Below are 19088 nucleotides of genomic sequence, written 5' to 3'. Positions count from 1 at the left end.
GGAGGGAGGCATCAGGGGAAGCAGAGAGTTGTTGCACATTTAACAGCTCACTGGCCATTTGGTCTGTCCCTTTGAGAGAAAGAGAGAGAGGGGGGGGGGGTTACAAAAGTTGTGTGCGCCCCCCTCCTTCACCCTCCTCTTTCTTTGTGATGGCTGCGGGGCGGACTTGTGGTGGTGGTGGAGGGAGGGGAAGAAGAGGAGCAGAGGGGCTCATTTGCATCTTATTACCCTTCGCCTGCTGGCCCGGTATAAAACCCTGTGCAGGGCAGAGGACCCATCAGACATACGCACTGTTGTACTGAGAGAGACAGTGAGGCTCCGAGACTTAGGATCAGCATATCATTATAAATCAAGTGGGAAAATAAACAAGGCCACTGAGAGCTGCTTCTGTCTCCTACAACGATTGATTGGAATTAACTCATTTATATTTTCATCGGGGATTTCACTGACGCTTCTCCAAGGGGATCCTTTTGCTGAGGATTACTTTACTTTGTAAAACCTTCTTCTTTCTGTCAAAAAAGCCGTGTCTGGTATGGGAAAGTAGAGGAGAAGAAGACAGTCGTACCAAAGGAAAACTTTCACTTCACCTTCCCTCCTGCGCGTCAAGAGTTCACCTTGACTGTGGCATAACGGAAAGCTTTTTAAAACTTTCTCCATGATTGTTTGAGCCGGGCTACACGGACCTGTGGGGCTTTCACTGCTTGTTGAAGGGCTGTCAACACAATGGGACGCCTGTGTCTGCTCCTGGTTGTCACTCTCTCTCTACTCACCTGCCAGGTAGGTTCAGTAACATAATAATATTGGAGGAAAACGCAATCCTTGCGCGTGCTCGCGTACTTTTAGTTGCTGTAAAAAGTTTCACAGTGCTTAGAAAAAATGTGTTTGTTTCCAAACACATCATGAAGTTACTTGTCTCAAATACACTGTACTGATTATATGTGGGGATTTTTACAGGTTTTATGCTCTGGAGTGTTTGAGCTGAAGCTGCAGGAGTTCCTCAACAAGAAAGGAATAAAGGGGAACGCGAACTGCTGCCCCCGAGGTTCTGCTCATCCGCAGGAGCAAAACCAGCAGTGCGAGTGCAAAACTTTCTTTCGTGTTTGTCTGAAGCACTACCAGGCCAACGTCTCCCCAGAGCCCCCCTGCACGTACGGCGGTACTGTGACTCCCGTACTCGGCTCAAACTCCTTCCAGGTGCCAGAGACCAACGCGGACAGCTTCACCAACCCAATCCGCTTCCCCTTTGGCTTCACATGGCCGGTGAGTGCTTTCACGCATCTGTATGAGAAATATTTGTACTACTGTATAGACCCCCCCCAAGGACACCCTTGCAACATGTCCTCTGAAATTAGCGTAGGACACTAGAATATACACTTAATTTGTATTTTTTTTTTGGTGTGATATTTGTGTCATGTCATGATTAATGTAATATTTTAAGGAGAGCAGACTGTGAAGTAATTATAGTCTTATTCCACCGGGACATATTAGCTTTGAAGAGCGCAAAACGCAACAGATGCTCACAAACTCAACACTTGTGAGGGTCTTTGTCAGCAGTGTGTGAGAGGGGCTATTGTAGTATTTCTGTGCCCTTTGGTAGGATAAAACGGGGAGGGGATGTGTGTGTGTGTGTGTGTAGGGGGGGCTGTTTTCACCAAACGCTTCTTTCCCCCCGGCCAGGCGTGGTGGGAAATTTAACATCCTCTGAGTTGGCACATCATTGGCAGCGCAGCGTGAAATTCCGCCTCGTTTGGTTTTACGGCGGTGTCAGAGTGTGATAGTAGCAGGGGTGTGAAAAGGGAGCAGGTAGTAGCCCTTATTAGGCCCCTAATCAACACGGGAATTAGGCTGTGAAGTTTATTGGGAGGCCTCCGAATGGCCCTCTGCTGGTCTGCGGAGGGAGGGGGGCGTCCAGGCCGAGCAGCTGTTGACTCTCTCTCTCTCTCTCTCTGTGTCTTTCCTCAGGGGACGTTTTCACTGATCATGGAAGCTCTGCACACTGACTCCCTGGACGACCTGACAACAGGTGGGTGGCAGACACAGAGTTCAGCAGTGTAACTCAAAGACGGACCAGGGGCTAATAGCGCTTTTGTTTTCTCTCAGTGGCATGTTTTTCACTCCGTGCTCAGCCAGGGGTGCTAAACAGGACAAGGCAAAGTTTGATGAGTGTCTAAGATTGTTACCCTCTAGAGCAGTATGCTGACACTCTTACCAAGACCAAATTATATAGCCTACACCAAGGAACCGCCTTACAAAATAGATGACATTTTATCTGATTCAACTGAAATATGACCGAAACATGTAGATTTGATGATAACTAACTTGGTGAAAAGACAGCGTGACACAAAAGCAAACCTCCCCACAGGTGGAGGGTTATTATCATCACCTAGAGGAAAGGCCACCCACAGTTTTTGTGGGTGACTGTTGGGATTTACCCCTGCAGATGAGATATTTGCTGTCCTTATCTTTATGTCCTGCTCTTATCACTGTACTAATGATGACTAACTGGCTTCACCGCATGTGTGCGAGTGTGTGTCCGTTAGTGGTGGTGAAGATAATGAAAAGGCTGGCCCACAGCAGGTGTAACCTGTGCTATTTTTCTGAAAGGAGAGGACACAATTCATCTCTTAAGAGTTGTTTTTATTCAGACAGCACTCAGTCTAGAAAACATAAAAAGTGTTTTATTAATACCACTAAACCACTTCCCCAAAACAAAATATTTAGTCAGAAATCCTTATATATGTGCAACTGTTGTGTTTAACGTTCCATCATGATATTTACAATAATAACATTCATTGACTTTTGCAGACAACCCGGAGCGTCTGATAAGCAGAATAACCACTCAGCGTCACCTCACTGTCGGAGAAGAGTGGTCCAAAGACATGCAGAGCTCTGGCAGAACTGAGCTGCGTTACGCCTACCGCTTCCTGTGTGATGAGCATTACTACGGCGATGGCTGCTCTGTCTTCTGCCGGCCCCGAGATGATGCTTTCGGGCACTTCACCTGTGGCGAACGTGGGGAGATCATCTGCAATTCTGGCTGGAAGGGACAATACTGCACTGAACGTAAGTGGGTTTGCTTATTAATCCGTTACTTATCCTTCAGGCTGGAGCAACGTGAGGGCAAGTCATAAACGGGGCATAAAAAGGTCAAAGAAAACGCAGGTTCCTTTTTTTAGTATTGCACTAGTTAATATTTAAATTCACTGACAGCTGCTTGTCGGATAGATACTATGAAGGAGCAGCACAGCCATTAGAGGTAGATGCTGATATTTACATGGTTCCTCTGATCCCAAAATACTCCAGGACTACATGAGAAATAATAATACACATGCAATGGCTTAGAAAGGAATCACAGCTCATTTAACTGTCAAAACAGAGGAGATATAAACTAACACTGATGAGGCAAAGAGTTTCTGAAAAGTTTATGAATTCCTTTTCAAAGTTAATCACTGGCCTGTCTTTATTGTTTAGGGACTGTTTCCTCCTAAAGTGGGGCCCGTGTGCAACAGGCGTCAGTTAGTTATCCCATAGCACCAGAGGCCTCCATTCTAATGAGCCGCAGTGGCTCCTCAGTAATTCACACGCCGCGTGCCTTCCATTAGACCACTGGGGCCTCCTCGCCCCAAACCTCCTCCCCGATTGGCCAAGTGGGGGTCCTGTATTGTTGCGGCTAGGGCTGGTGATTGGACGAATGGGGTTGTGTATTGTTGTGGAGGGGGCAGCTGCTCGGTGAGAGGAGACAATGGAGCAGCTGTCTGGTGGTTAGCTCCACACAGACCAGCTGGCCCTAGGGGGAGGAGGAGGGGAGTGAGGAGAGACAGGAGGAGCGGAGGAGGGAAAAGGAGATTGTTGAAGAGGAGAGGAAGAAGAGAGGAGGAGAAGAGAAGGGGATAGGTTGATGAAAGAGGAAGGGAGGAGAGGAGGATCAGAAGTAGGAGGGGAGAGGGAGGATAGGAGGAGAATGGCCAAGGGTGAGAAAAGGGACTTCTGACCCACAGTCAAGGGGAGAAAGGAGTCTTTGTGTAGGATGCTTTTGTGTTGGAGAGCAACCATGTTAAAGGAGAGGGCTTGTTGGCTGGTTCTCCTGTTTGGTGACCAAAGCTGCCATAGCTCCCTGTGGGCTATTCAAGTCTGAAAAGTAACTTTTTGCAGTACTGATACAGTTCAACCGGTGCTCAGGGACAACCTGATGACCCCCGAGTGCCCTCAAGATTTGATCATTTTCTGTTTTTGTGGGCTAAGTTTGGCCCAGAGTGTCAGGGACCATCAAACATGAGTCATAGGCCTTTTTCTTTATTAGGCCTCCGTGACAGAGAGGGAGAACTGAAGACACTGCAGACAGACAGACTGTCAGGCAGGTGGACAGATAAACAAATTGGAAAGACCCTGCCAGCAGACAGACTAAGAAACAGGCAGACAGATAAGAAGGTCTGGGCGCCAAACAGACAGGCAGGGGTTTGAAAAGGACCTCTGTGAATGGGAGACTGATGGAGGGTAAATGTGTTTCCAGCTCTAGTTTTCCCCTGATTGACCTGTCACTATTTGTGTCCTCCTTGCAGCAATTTGTCTTCCTGGCTGTGATGAAGAACACGGCTTCTGTGATAAACCTGGAGAGTGCAAGTAAGTTGGAAAAACAATGAAAAATTATTTTTTTCACATCAGGGAGTTGCTGAGATGGATAATAGCAATGAAACGTCTTAATAAAGAAAAAAAAATCTCATCATTGTTTTGCTCATTCTTCAATGAACGGTATTTAATGAATGTCGTATTTCCAGGTGTCGTGTGGGCTTCAGTGGTCGTTACTGTGATGACTGTATCCGTTACCCAGGCTGCCTTCATGGCACCTGCCAACAGCCCTGGCAATGTAACTGCCAGGAGGGATGGGGTGGGCTCTTCTGCAACCAGGGTGAGTTTACTCAGATTTACTACTTTGCTCTGTCAGTCAGCCCTCTTTGTTTCACAGTTAAACTGTATTGTTTCTAAATGTTGCTTCTTTTTTATGCTTTCAGACCTGAACTACTGTACACACCATAAGCCCTGTCTAAATGGAGCCACCTGTACCAACACTGGCCAGGGCAGCTACACTTGCTCCTGTCTGCCTGGATACACAGGTGCCAGTTGTGAGATCCAGGTCAACGAATGCTCTGGAAATCCCTGTCGCAACGGAGGAAGCTGCGCTGTGAGTATCAATCAAGACAAATGACAGAGATAGTAAAAAGTATATTCATGGTAACAAGCCCGTGACCAGTGTTTACATTATTTCCATTATAGGACAACGACAATGGCTATAAGTGCACCTGCCCGCCTGGTTTCTATGGCAATAACTGTGAGTTTAGTGCCAATACCTGTGCAGATGGGCCTTGCTTCAATGGGGGACGTTGCGTCGACAACCCTGAGGGTGGCTACTTCTGTCAATGCCCAATGGGTTATGCTGGCTTCAACTGTGAGAAGAAAATTGACCATTGCTCCTCCAACCCCTGTTTAAATGGTATGTTGTCCTCACCTACACCTAGAATTAAAGCTAAACCTAGAATTGAAATATCCAGAGACTAATTATTGGTCTCTATCTTAACCTCTCTTCCTTGTGCAGGTGCAGAATGTGTCGATCTGGTGAACTCCTACCTCTGTCAATGCCCTGAGGGATTTTCAGGCCCTAACTGTGAGGACAGCAGCAGTATCTCTGGATACTGTCTGTCCTTCCCTTGTCAGAACGGTGGGACGTGTCAGGAGGGAGTGAACGGCTACACCTGTAACTGCCCACCAGGTATGACACCGCTCAACACATGTGTGTTATGTTATTCTCGTATGTTATATTCTTTCAGCAGTTTTACAGTAGTTTTGTTCTAAACACTTAAACTCTGCATCTTACGCAGGATATACGGGTGAAAACTGCAGTGTTCCTATCTCACGCTGCCATCACAACCCCTGCCACAATGGAGCCACCTGCCATGAGCGTGGCGGTCGCTACATTTGTGCCTGTGTACCTGGATATGGTGGTCACAACTGCCAGTTCCTCTTACCAGAGGTGCCCAGGGGTCAGCCAGTGGTGGATGGACCAGATCGGCATTATTCTTCTCCAGAAAGTGGAAATGTTGAAGACGAGGAGGATGACGACCACGGATTTCCCTGGACGGCCGTGTGTGCTGGTGTCTTCCTCGTACTTGTGATCCTGATCGGTTGCTCCGTACTGGTGGTCTACATTCGGGTCAAGCTGCAGGAGCGGCACAGTCACCATGGTGACAGTGTCCACAGTGACAGCCATGAGACCATGAACAACCTGACGACCACCAACAATTGTCTGCGCAGCGACAAGGAACTGGGCACAATGATGACAACGTCAATTAAAAACACCAACAAGAAGGCGGATTACCATTCAGACCTCACTGGGTCACTGGGTGGTCTGAGTGGAATCAGTGGGCTCAACGGATCGGAGAAGAACGGCTTTAAGCCTCGCTACCCCAGTGTGGAGTACAATCTGGTCCATGAACTCCGGCCTGAGGAGCTGTCTCTGTGTAAAGAGGAGGAGTGTGATGAGCCCCAGGTGAAATATGAAATGCCGGATGAGTCTGACTCAGAGGAAGGATACAGGAAGAGACTGAACAGGTATGTAGCTGTTTGATCATGCATGCCTTAAATTTGTCTACTGAAAATTACATAGTAAAAATGCATATGTCAGCCTAAATACAGTGAAAACGTTTGATACACGAGGGACAGCATTTCTGAATCTGTGTTCTTCTTGATCCCGCAGTGATGCATCAGAAAGGAAACAAGTAGAAGGGTCAGCAAGCTGCAGCGAAGCGAATTATCAGTCATCCTGCGATCTGAACTGTCACGCAGCAAGTGATCTTAAATACCAGTCAACCAGTGATGTCAAATACCAGTCAACCAGTGATGTTGAATACCACAGTCTCAGTGACAGCAGGTACCAATGTACCAACGACACCAAATACCAGTCTGTCTACGTCATGTCGGACCAAAAAGATGAATGTATCATTGCAACAGAGGTGAGTCCACTTGAACAGGATTATTTGCGGGCAAATATATACAGAATAACTGTAACATCCTGCAGTACTCATATAAAAACTCACTTAACCCTGGCTTTTTTTTTTCTTTCTCCATTACAGGTATGATACCAGTCCAGACCAGATCAGACCAGTTTCCTCTGGTGGATGGTGGTCCACACGCACCAGCCCTGAGCGGTAGAGCTCAGCTTGTCTTCAGGAGGTTTTACTCCTGCTGTTTGCTGCTGTTCCCTGGGATTTACCAGACGACTTTGAGCCAAGGTGCTGCTGAGCCAGACAGGAGTCAGTGAGGACTTGGCTAGGACTTAGTACTACAGTCGTACCATTGGGTGAATACTGGACATTTTTGACCTTCGATGGATGTAGGTCTAATGCTGACCACAGATGTGCTGGCAGAAGACAGCCCCAGCACAAATTTGAACAGAAACAATGCTGAACGAGTAGACGTGCAGTCAGACGGTGACTGCCAGAGAACTGATGAAGAGCTTGTTTGGTGTTTGTCGCAGAAGTGGAAGATTTACACGTCACACCAGGATGAACTCTTCTCTCCTGATAAACTCTGAAGTATTGACTTGGATGCTGAGCAATGATATTGTAGTACTATGGAGTACTGATTGAATGAACAGTGTAGTACCTTTGGAGTACTGAGAACCTTTGAAGTACTGTTGTAGTACTATTATGTGCTGTGGTTTTACAATGCAGTGTAAAAGCTGTTGTGGATATTTGGAACAGTTCATGTTCTGTGCAGTGCTGCAGAGTAAAAGATGAAGTACTGGCAACTGTACTTGAAGTAGGTCCGTTTTATTGTTAAGAATTCATTTAAAAATTCAGTTACAACTTTCCTCACAAAACAAAACAAAATTAACAGCAGCTCTGCGTCTTTAACTCTGCAGCACTGACAGAGACGGTGTTGGCTGAGCTGGTTCTCAGCAGAAAATAGAGAACTGAAGACTCCAGTAGTGACTGCAGATCGATCCAAGATGGATCCTGTTGGGCCATAGTGGCCCCCTGACCCCTGAAGGTTGTGATACACAAGGGCAAATTAGGGAACACAACAATCAACATGAGAGAAAGGACAAAAGACAGTGAAACAAATCAGTGTAGTTACCCAGTTACTTATTATTTCTTGATTGCTTGTTTGAAACTGCTCCTTCCTGCAGTAGCCACTAAAATTGGAATTTATTGGCAAAATTACCCAAAACAAAGTACAAAATTATCACCACCTGTGATGATACTGTTGTGTTTTCAAGTAAGCCGAGCTATAAATGACTAGTCTTAACTACCAAGACCTCATTGCACTATGGAGGCGTGTTTGTATGTGCGTGTGTACGAGTGTGTGTGTGTACAGAAGAGGTGATGCCTGTGTGTGGTGTCAAATGTATGCACTGTCCACTCCTGCTCCCTTTACTCCAAGTCTTCCACATATTAGCCAATTGAAGGACACCATCACCCTGCCTGCCATTGGTTAGGATCATTTGTTTTTATTTTATTTGTTATCTAAAGAAAGATGTATTCTTTTAATTTAATTATGTAATTATTTGTGCTCCATTATGTTGTGATTCTTTTTGTTATACCTGTTATAATTTAAGTTGGATTGTTTTTATTTGGCAGATAATGTATGTATGTAAGTATGTATGTATGCATGTATGTGTTAGGCACTTGAGACCCCTGTGACTGTGTTGTATTTAAGAGAAGAGTCGTATGTACAGAGCCTCTCATTTTTATTACTGGAAAACAGCGCAATATTTTTCCAAAATAAAAGAGCAATGAAATATAGGACAACTGCTGTTCAGTGATTTTATGTTTCCATGTGTTTTACATGCACTCGGGGTACGAATATAACTAATTTTGACAAATAATCAACTTCACTGCTGTGTGCTGTTATACTGGCAGTGGCTTCACCTTACACTAATAGGTGTCATGTTGTATTTATTAATGATTTAGAGATATATTTATATGGAAAAGAAAAATATTAACACAAATAGTGCTCTCGTGCAGCCATTTTTACATTTGCACTTCCCTTAAAGGATATGTTGTCATTAACTGTGTGTGTGTGTGTGTGTGTGTGTGTGTGTGTTCGTCTGACGCAGCAGAAGACTGTCTCCTTGTGGAACCACTAAATGAGACAAAGACACACCCCATAATCATAGACCGCTTAGCTAGCCTCCTCAGAGGCCAGAGCCATCTCTTTGTGTGACTACTTGTATGTGAGAGTTCTTATGTGTGTGTGTGTGTTTACTTTGTATGTCTGTGTAGGTGTGTTTATATTTGCTTCCTGGTGTGTTTGTGAATGAATGCTTTTCTTTCTACGAGCCTCTCTACATGAGTATCAGCATTTGTGTGTGTGATCTTGTTTTACGCAGAGGGGTATTTATAGCCAGAGAGAGAAACCACCAGTCTGGATTTAGTCCCGGTTGCCCCTGCCTGACTACTCAATGTGTATCTGTGTGTGTGGGTCTGTGTGTTCACAGTGTGTGTCCGTGTATGTCATTTAGCGACCACTGGGAGTGCAGAAGTAGTCATCAAAGAAACTCATCTGGTTCACAATCTTGGAGAAGCACACAAACACACACACAAGATGCTGAAACTGGATGACAAATGATCAGACATTTAGTACAATTACAGAGGACAAACTGTATTAAGTGTCAACATGACGCACATTAGGGCACACAGACACACATAAACACAAGTCAAAGCATTGCTGACTAACACTGCAGTCATGTAATGAGGGAAAAGGAAAAGAGGGTCAACTCAAGAGCCTTTAATCTTTCATATACTGATGCAGAGTCACATTATATATAAAGGTATATATAATATGTAAATGTCCCTCCACCTCACAACTGACTCAACAGACCAACACACCAGAGCAGTGACCTGCCCAGTGGTTGGAGACACAGGGACAGTTGCCCTTCCAAAGACTGCAACAGTCACTGCTCAAAAAGTATTTGCTTGTATTACACATGCGGCAGGCAGTTGTTAGCACATACCATGCTAAGCTTTTTAACTTAACTTTTTTTAGTGCCACAATAGCTTTTCGCTGAGTTGGAAAATCACAGGAGACAGGCTTAAAGCTGGTCCTTTGTTGTTGTTAGGCTGTCCTCCGGCCCTGAACAGTCACACACACTCACATCCTCCCTCTCTGCATCTCTGGTGTCAATAGTCAGACAAAGCCCTGGTCACTGGCTGCCATATGCTGCTCTGCTGCACATAAAAAACAGCACTCTTTGAACTTCTGAGAGGGAAATCGAAACTTCTTCATGATAAAAATATATGGAGAAGTGTTTATTAAATCCGTCACATATACATATGGACCTGTTTTTCATTTTCATTCAGTACTTAACATTTAAGCCAGTTTCCATTTTCATGTGAACTCTCGGGGATATTCAGGTTTTAGTGGAATTTATACTGAAGAATTTAGAAAATCTGTTATTTGGTGACATCAACATGTTGCGAACACAATTTGAAAATACTCAAAAGTTCATGCGCATTGGATAATATATCGTCTCTTCAAGTCTCCCCCTCTTTCTCTCCTCACACACACACTTTTTATTCTGACAGGGAGTAGGCAGGACCGTAGCTAATCCAGAGAACAGGCTGTTTAAGTGTGTCTCTGCTATAATCTGATTAATCTGTCCTTTCATTCGCTCTTCTCCTCTCACAGATCTGCTTGAACGTATATGTGTGCATGTGTCAGTGTGTTTGTGTGTATAAGTATGCATGTTGATGTCCGTTGGTTTGTGTGTGTGTGTGTGTGTGAGAGAGAGAGAGAGAGAGAGAGAAATTGCTGGGAAGAGGGCAACAAGGGGGGAAGAAAAGAGCTCACACTTGGCCACTGACCCTTCTTTTGTCTACACACTGGTCACCTGTCACACACACACACACACACACACACACACACACACACACAGACAACAGTACTTGAGACACTGGGGCACCCTCGTGGTCTAGGTGGTTATATATCTTCGGTTAGTCATAAAACGATGTAGTAGTAAGAAGAGAATAGTGCAAATGACTTTGCAAGAACACAACATGGGGAGGGTCTCCGCAAGGCCTGGAATTAAATATTAATTTTGATATGCAAACTGATTTGCATCATCTCATGTTGCTGAGGATGTCAGAGGAATGTGAGTTCATAAAACATATAGCAAGCAACTGAGATTTGTATTAGGCATCGGCCTTGAACACAACTAGATAGCTCTGTAAGCATGACTGCAATTTAAATAACTAACTTAATACAATAGTCCTTTATGAGTACAGAAGTCAGAAAATAAGTCTTTTTCTATGTTTGCGTCTATAATGAAGACCGAAACAAATCTGTCAGAATTAATGTTCTGTAATGCTCTCTCTCCAAGCAAACCTTGTAGGAAAAATATCACAGATTTTTTGGAGTAATGTTTGATCAATCATTGATTTGCTTGCACCAGCCTATTTGTCGATTTGTAGTTTCTGTAACAAAATAAATAAATGAAAAAGCATGACAACAGCGACTCACTGACTTTCCACCTCTGTCCACTCTGTCTTTTATTAGCATTTCAATTTGTCACCAGGACAAATCCCCTCACATCACTGACTAGTGATTTTTTGGAGCTAAATCTTGTGGGAAAACAGAGATTTCTCTCTCAGCCATCCTCCATTGTTGAGTTTGAACAAACGAAGTGACCACAGCAGCCAGAGTCACACAATGACAGACAGCTTATTCAGCTACTTCATCTGTCGCAGCTCCCCAGGGACCAGACTCTGATCTTTTCCCAGAGCTCCATCTCTCTCTTTCACTTACTCTTTCTCCTCCTCTTTCTTCCTCTTTCTCTGATTGTCTCTCTCCTCTGACTCTATCAATATCTCCACCACATGACTACTGAATTTTTTAATCCTATATATTCTTCACGGAAATCAAATTTTGGGGGGTGAAGTTGGGAAGCCAAAAACAATTAAAACAGAGTACATTTCTCTGTTTTCTCTGAGCAGATGTTAGAGCAATGTTTTTGTTTTTATTTTGTTTATTGTTGTCTCTCCCTGGGGGTTAAATCGGTTGTAAAGACACAGTCATTCCTTCAGAGACACCAGCTCCATCAGCGCCTTCTGGTCATTACTGGTGCATCGTGGGAACAGCTTGGCGAGGACAATGATTGGCTAGAACAATGAAGATGGGGGGTAACACAAAGGACACGCCCACCGCATGATGAGAAAGAGCAGCGGAGGAAGCAGATGTTGCCACAGAGGACACAGAGGATGGGAGAGAGAGAGAGAGAGGGAGAGAGAGAGCAGATGTCTCTCTCTCTCTCTCTCTCTCTCTCTCTCTCTCTCTCTCTCTCTCTCTGATGAGCTGGATTTGCATGCAACTTTTCTTTGAAGCAGGTAAGAGGAGACAACAGCTTCACCTACTTTTTCATACCACCGAGCACAGCAGGATGGTCAGACGTTTGTGTGTGGGCAGTGGTGTGGGGTAACCGCAAGATTCCTAACCTGTCCTCAAAAGTCCTTCTTAACCCTCTAAATGTGTGACTTCCCGTTTACATGCCCTTTCATGCAACACAGTAATGACAATATCACATACAGACTGGTGACAAATTAAAGGTTGATCAAATGAATTTAGAAACATAACAGTGAATGATGATGATGATGATGATGATGATGATGATGATGATGATGATGATGATGATGGTGCTCCCATGCAGGGTACAGCCGCTCACTGAACAGTAGCCTTTAGCCTTTACAGTGACTAGATATCTGATTAAAATCTGTAAGAGATTTTGAAGTGACATGCTATCATTAAAACACCAATTGAGTGAGTATTTCTTCCAGGAAAAGTAGATGTTGATATGCTAAGGACTGGCAGCTCATGGTGGCTCAGTGCCTTATTAAAACATTTATTTGGGGTGTTCACCTTATTTATCACTCATCTGGAGATGTGTTGTGTCAACATACTCACTTTCATTTTTCTTTCCACAATTGCCTGCAGTTTTAGACTGAAATCTTTACATTTTTTATCTTCACCATCAGGTTCCGTGAGTTGTATCACAAAATCTGAGATGGTAAGAAAAAGTCCTGCAGAGCTTTGGGGCTTAGGGAGCTTCAAGTTTGCTGAACTTTTCACACTGTGCAACCATGAAACTCACACCAGAGTTACAGTACAATATATGGGTATGGGGCTCAAGATCAAATAATAACTCAGTTTTTGACTTGGCAAAGCAAAGACTGTCTGCTTCAATGTCTGTAGATTTTTTAGTAAAAGGGGGAATTTTCTTGACAGCAAGTCTCAAGTCAAAACACTAAGTAAGGCAGTAAGTGTTTGCAGAGCAATTGGATGGCACATCAACCACCACCTTCACGTTAAAGAAAGCCAGTGAGCCTTCAGATGAGGAAAGTGAATTGACACGCAGTCTTGATTGTCCCATTCCTTTTTCTGTCCTGCAACGGTTTTTAAATATTTCAACTACAACTTTCCTTTTTTGTAATCAGTGTTGACATCTTTGGCTCACTGTAGCCTGCATGTAATGTCTCAAAAGGAAGCCACACACTGTCTTTCTGCTGGACAGTGGAAGTGTCATCTGGTTGGAAGGACTTACTTTATAGTGGAGAAGCTTTGGAAAGATTACATTAAGATATTGTGATCGGTCAGACATAAAAGTCATGAATCGGACTGAAACTGGAAGAGCTGAAAGTGATTTGACCTTCACCATTTACACAACAAGTGAGGAAACTCGTTGTTACGAGAGATGGTTTTGTCCAAACTGTTTGTGTATGTTGTTCTTTAATATGCCGCAGCAGCTTTGTTTCTTCCTGTTTCAGTCAAAACTCAGTTTCTTTTCTTGAACTCGTGCACAGTAACTTAAGATGGTGAGATGAAAGGCTTTTAAATTACATCACTGTGTCACTAAAATTTAAATTTGTTTTGTTTATTTGTTTTTTCGATTTTGTGTCTTGGCTTTCTGCTGCCGTTTTGTTTTTTTTTGGCTCATTAAGTTCCTTTGGCAAGTGCTCTGTTTTTATACTTTCGTAATGGATTTCACTATTATTTTATCAACAACTTCCTGTGAAGCACCACATCTGCATTCTGTTACCTGTTCTGTTGTATTAAATTTGGAGTCAAACCAGTTTTTTACTTCCACATATGAAGACAATTTAGTTTCTTCACTATCTGCATCGCTGTTTGTGGCGTTGCCTTTACGCTCAAATTTACACACGGTGGTCATGGGAATGCACTCTGCTTCAATGTGGCCATTCATGGTGGCTAGACAAATTAGATAACAAATTCACACAATAGTACTTGCCAATTCATCCCATGAATAAAATAAAAGAGAACAGCTGATGGGAACAACTCTCCTTGTGTTCACTGACGGTGTCACAAGGGAACAGTCATCACTTAGAGTAAAACAGCAATTGAGACATCACTATAGGTTGCCAGATTTGATAGACAAAAATTTGGTTTGCCAGGTCTGATCCACTGAGACGAGAGGTGTGGTCGAGTTCTACTAAAGTGTGCTCTGGGATGTTTCTGTGATTAGGTGCCATGTCTGTGTGTGTATGGCCTTTGTTTTCATCTTTGCAGTGTGTATGTGTGGGAATGGACCCTGGTCTGACTTGTTGATTAATGGCCAGTGTGTGTATGTGTGAAAACACTCCCGGTCCTGTTTCCATGCTAATGAGTAGCGGCAGATGGGAGAGAGGAGGCTGGACCAACAATGAACAAACACACCAGCAGCCGTACAATTTAAAAAGACCAAAGAGACCCTCCTGGAGGGTGTGTTTCCTCACACACCAATAAAGATATTATGACTGTTCTTCTTGTTGGTTTCAGCACGTCAACACTGAATATAGTCAACTCTGTCCTGGATGTGATTACAACATGCTGGAATATAGAGACATTAGATGACTGATGCACTTTACGAATCAGTTTTTTATAGGTAGTGGAGTGACCCACAGATGGGTCAATGCCTGCTGTCTGTCACAACAGTTATAGTCTTTTGACATTAAATCAATGTCCTGTACAGTTCAGCTACAGTCTGTTCCACTTGATGAAACGGACTCATTACCCCATTTACAATTTGCTTTGTTTTGTCTTGCACAACTTTTAAAACCAACAGTTTGACTTGTCCCTATGTTCACCCAGTGTTTCTCAATCATTCTTGGTGACTGAATATTCATTTCCCAATAGATTAAAACTGATCTATTGACTGAATACATCATTCTCTCTTGAGAATATTACAGAACAAAACTCTTATCATAAAAGTATCACAGATTTTTGGGAGTAATATTTTGATTAAAACTTTTCTGATACCCACTAAATATGCATATGTTTAGTTGCTATTTAGTCATTTGTACATGTGTGAGAATTGAAGCCCACTGACACCAAATATGCACAATTTTGCTCATCTGTGGCTGACAGAGAGCAAATATAAGCTGTTCTACTGTTAAGATTCTTTACTTAAACCAAAATTCACCAAAAACTGTCATGAGAATGTGATTAGTTTTCTTTCGATGCGTTCTGGTCAAATGAAAATGTTAAACACAAGGCTATGGCCTTCAGTGAATCTAAATTCTACTTTTCAATCAGCCTTTAAATTGTACATCTATTTAGATTTAAAGTCATTTTCCACTCAAAATGTGCATCCCTCACTGTTACTCAGTTGCTTGAGTCTCTCTGGGAAAAGTGATGATTGTGCAGTTTGATTATGGAAGGCTTTTTTCACATTCATCTGCTGAAGGGAGAAGATCCTCTGTGTTGTCCTTAAATGTGAGTTTAAAACATGCATACAATTTCGTTACTACTTACAACATGTTTTGGAGGCTAACCAGTATGCAAACTGTAAGAGTGTCTTGTAAAAACTACATATTAAAACATGTCTGGAGTGGATCTTTAATGAAAAGACAACAGGGATGACAATCAACAGAAGCTATGAGCAACATTTATGTTTATTTTTTCTTTATTTGTGGTGAGATGATTTTTTAAGGGTAAACACAGGATAAATCTTTTCTTGTCTCTGTATTTGTACAACTAAGTACACACAGATACATTAGCCTGAACAACATTATCTTCAACAATGTTCCTGAATGAGATGGAAAAAAACTGTGTGTGTGTGTGTGCTAGAGTCCAGTTTAGATGTGTTTGCATCAGTATGCCTCTGAGTGTGTGTGTCACTTCCAGCACTGTGAAGCAGTCCAACCTACTAGACAAATATAAACACTTCCCCCCATAAGGCCAGATAATACTGCCACTGATTAGAAACCAGTGTGTGTGTGTGTGTGTGTGTGTGTGTGTGTGTTAACACCACAGGAAACCATGCCTGTTTCCTGGCAAGAACCTTTATTATTTTTCAGTCTTTCTTTCCCCATCCTCATTCATTCTCTTTTCCTTCAGACCAGACCTGTGACCCATAAACTCTCCATCTCTTCAGCCCACTTGCCTGTGCAGCGTCAGGCTGTGCCACAAGTGTGATGAAATGAATGAACACACGTGAAACAGCCAAAGGAAAATAATCACACACACACACACACACAATGTAAGCGGTAGGTCAAACCAGTCATCAAATGCATAGACATGTATTGTGTGTGTGTGTGTGTGGGTGGGTGGGTGCGTGTGTGTGTGTGTGTAACAGAGGGACTCCTAAGGAATGCTCTTAGTGCTGTTGTATTAGCTGCGAACAGGAAATGGATTCCCAGAGACAGGAAGTAACTTCGTGGAGAGAGGAAGTGTTTGCCAGCATCCGCCCTCTGTCTGCTGGATGGGGAAGGAAGATGAGGGTGGAGGAGGGAGGGTGGATGGGGGAGATGGAATGAAATAGAGAGTTGTTTAAGGAAGACAAGAGAGAGAGCAGTAGTAGGTGTGAGGGAGCAGCAGATGATGCCAGACCTGCTCTATTAAAACAAGTTTTAAACGTTGTCTGAAGAGCCGCAGAAGTTTTTCTGCATTAGAAAAACATAATGTACAGAATACATTTACAAAATGACGCTATCCTTGGTGACATCATGTGGATTAGTGCTCAGTTGGGTTACCTGTCCAGACACCTTTTGACATAATACGTATCCTAAATATGTCAGGGTGCTGTTGGTATTCCCTGTTGTTCTTTGTGTTGTCTGTTTTCTCCACCTGTCCATGTGTGTTTGTGTTTGCGTGTTTGGAGGTGGGTGTGGCTACCTGGTCTCTTCCTGCCAACTCACCTGTATAGCTGAATCTGATCAACTCTGAACAACTACACCTCCTTGCTGCTGTATAAAAGGACCAGTTCATTCATCCAGTTGCAAACTGCAGTGTTACGACTCAGATGAAGTCTCCTCTGGTGTGAGTTGCTCTTGAGTAACTCTTTGTTTCCATGTGCTTCAGGTTCAGTTCCTCGTTGCCTCCCGTTCTCCACATCCAGTTTCAAGAGTGCTCTTCTGATTCCGCGCCCCAGGACTTCTGCCCAAGTTGGCTCACCCTCCAGAACTCCAACCCTCTGCTCCACATCACTTACTGGACTCAGGATTCCCGCCTGGAAATGCTTCACCAGCTAAGGACTCATACATTGCAAATTCTTTATGGGTGTATTGTGGGTGCTAAGAACAACTGCTCTAAAGCTTAACAAAACATCAAAACCTACAGAGGAGACAAAGACCGTTGCAGTCGACACATCATCTTCTTTTCCCAGGCCCAATGTCACAACCTTGTTTCATATAGGATTTAACGGACAATCTGTGCAGCACGTGACACCCTCTATCCTTACAGAACCTTAATTCATGAAAAATCTCCTGTGTGAGTGTCTGACAGGAAAAAAAAGTCTTCTGAAAAGTCTTCAAACCAGAGGAGTAGAAACTGTGGTAGCAGCAGATTAATGCCCAGATTAATGCTCAACACTCTGTTCAGGTGACTGCATATTTCTGGGCATGTAGTGTAGTCATTTTACTGTTTCTGAGTTTCAACACTGTCACCACTGTCAGCTATGTCCAGGTCACCTCCTCGCTCTCACACTCTCAAAAACTCCCGAGAGAGAGATAGTGTCAGGTGAAAGGTCAGCAGTGTGTGTGTGAGTGAGTGTTTGTCTGCATGCCTGACTTGGAGTTTGCAGAGGTCACAGCAGGAGCAACATACCACACACACACACACACACACACACACACACAGAGAGAGAGAGAGTCCATCCTTGACACATTGCCTCTGTTTTGTCACCATCGTGTCTTCCCTGGACTTGTTCCTGACTGTCACTCCGTCTCTAAAGACACGACTGTCTGGCTCTGCTGCTCAGGGTGGAGATCTGCAGAGTTAAAGACAAGAGAAATAAAATCTGAAATTAAACTTTGGTTTTTAACTCAGACAAAAACCGGAATGAGGGGAATGAGGCGTGTTGTTGCGAGGAAGAAAGATTAATGTAGCATGCATGTGTGTGTGTGTGTGTGTGTGTGTGTGTGTGTGTGTGTGTGGAGATGGCACTTGATGAACAGATGGTCCTTTGTGACTCCTGACACCTGCCAGCTGCTGCTTTGCTCCTTTTCACCTTTTTTTCCCCGACTCCTCTCACCTCATCAACTCTTCTCTTTCCTCTTCTTTTCCTTCTCTGCTCTATTTATCTTGCCTTTTTACTTTTTGTCCTCCACTTTTCGTTATTATTCACAACAGACACATCAGACACTTCGATGATCAAGTGGTTGAACTAGGAGGAAGGAGTGGCCCTGTATTTGGGACATCTGATGATCTGTAAGGATAAGATGAATTCAGGTGTTACAGAACAGTCATATTTGCACAAATCCTAGTACAAGTTCATTAAGCAATTTGTTGGACTGACATTGCTCTTTAACACTGAATTATATGACAGCTAAACATAACTTTCCACGTATTTTGGATACACTTGAAACAAATAACAAAGTTCAACTGATTGTTATACTAAATATAAATGTGATGTATTTAGCTGTTGCATAATGGCGCAATAAAAGAAATTTCAATTAAAAGGTTTAAGGTTCAGATTCATCAACAGTCGTCTCTCAACATCCACCATCCAGGTGCTTTTGAGCATCATTTAAGCCCTAGGAAACCAAAAGCAGAGTCGTTGTCCAGCATCGAATGTGAGTACCACACTTTGATGCAGGTTGCAAAAA

The 19088-nt window shown here is 43.4% G+C and overlaps 1 protein-coding gene across 1 annotated transcript; it reads left to right on the top strand.

The window, feature by feature from the left end:
- The first annotated feature begins 296 nt into the window (after positions 1–296).
- Positions 297–8789, top strand: dld (deltaD). Its single transcript, XM_046384378.1, has 12 exons — positions 297–777; positions 955–1260; positions 1963–2023; positions 2806–3063; positions 4560–4620; positions 4776–4906; positions 5010–5179; positions 5272–5488; positions 5591–5764; positions 5874–6603; positions 6749–7004; positions 7125–8789. The coding sequence occupies exons 1-12, from the start codon at positions 724–726 to the stop codon at positions 7128–7130; spliced, it is 2424 nt and encodes an 807-aa protein (XP_046240334.1). The 5' UTR covers positions 297–723; the 3' UTR covers positions 7131–8789.
- The last annotated feature ends 10299 nt before the right edge of the window (positions 8790–19088 follow it).

This window comes from Scatophagus argus, chromosome 1, assembly GCF_020382885.2.
Source record: "Scatophagus argus isolate fScaArg1 chromosome 1, fScaArg1.pri, whole genome shotgun sequence".
NCBI classification, from domain to species: Eukaryota; Metazoa; Chordata; class Actinopteri; family Scatophagidae; genus Scatophagus; species Scatophagus argus.
Note: the sequence above shows the minus strand (reverse complement) of the source record. Positions and strands in the feature narration are given on the sequence as shown.

What these genes read in the sequence shown, in the direction of transcription:
- dld (XM_046384378.1), top strand. Translation starts at nt 724, where the DNA reads ATGGGACGCCTGTGTCTGCTCCTGGTTGTCACTCTCTCTCTACTCACC. An exon ending in CCTGGACGACCTGACAACAG is followed by an intron (nt 2,024 to 2,805) that starts GTGGGTGGCAGA and finishes TGACTTTTGCAG; the next exon opens with ACAACCCGGAGCGTCTGATA. An exon ending in TGGGCTCTTCTGCAACCAGG is followed by an intron (nt 4,907 to 5,009) that starts GTGAGTTTACTC and finishes TTATGCTTTCAG; the next exon opens with ACCTGAACTACTGTACACAC.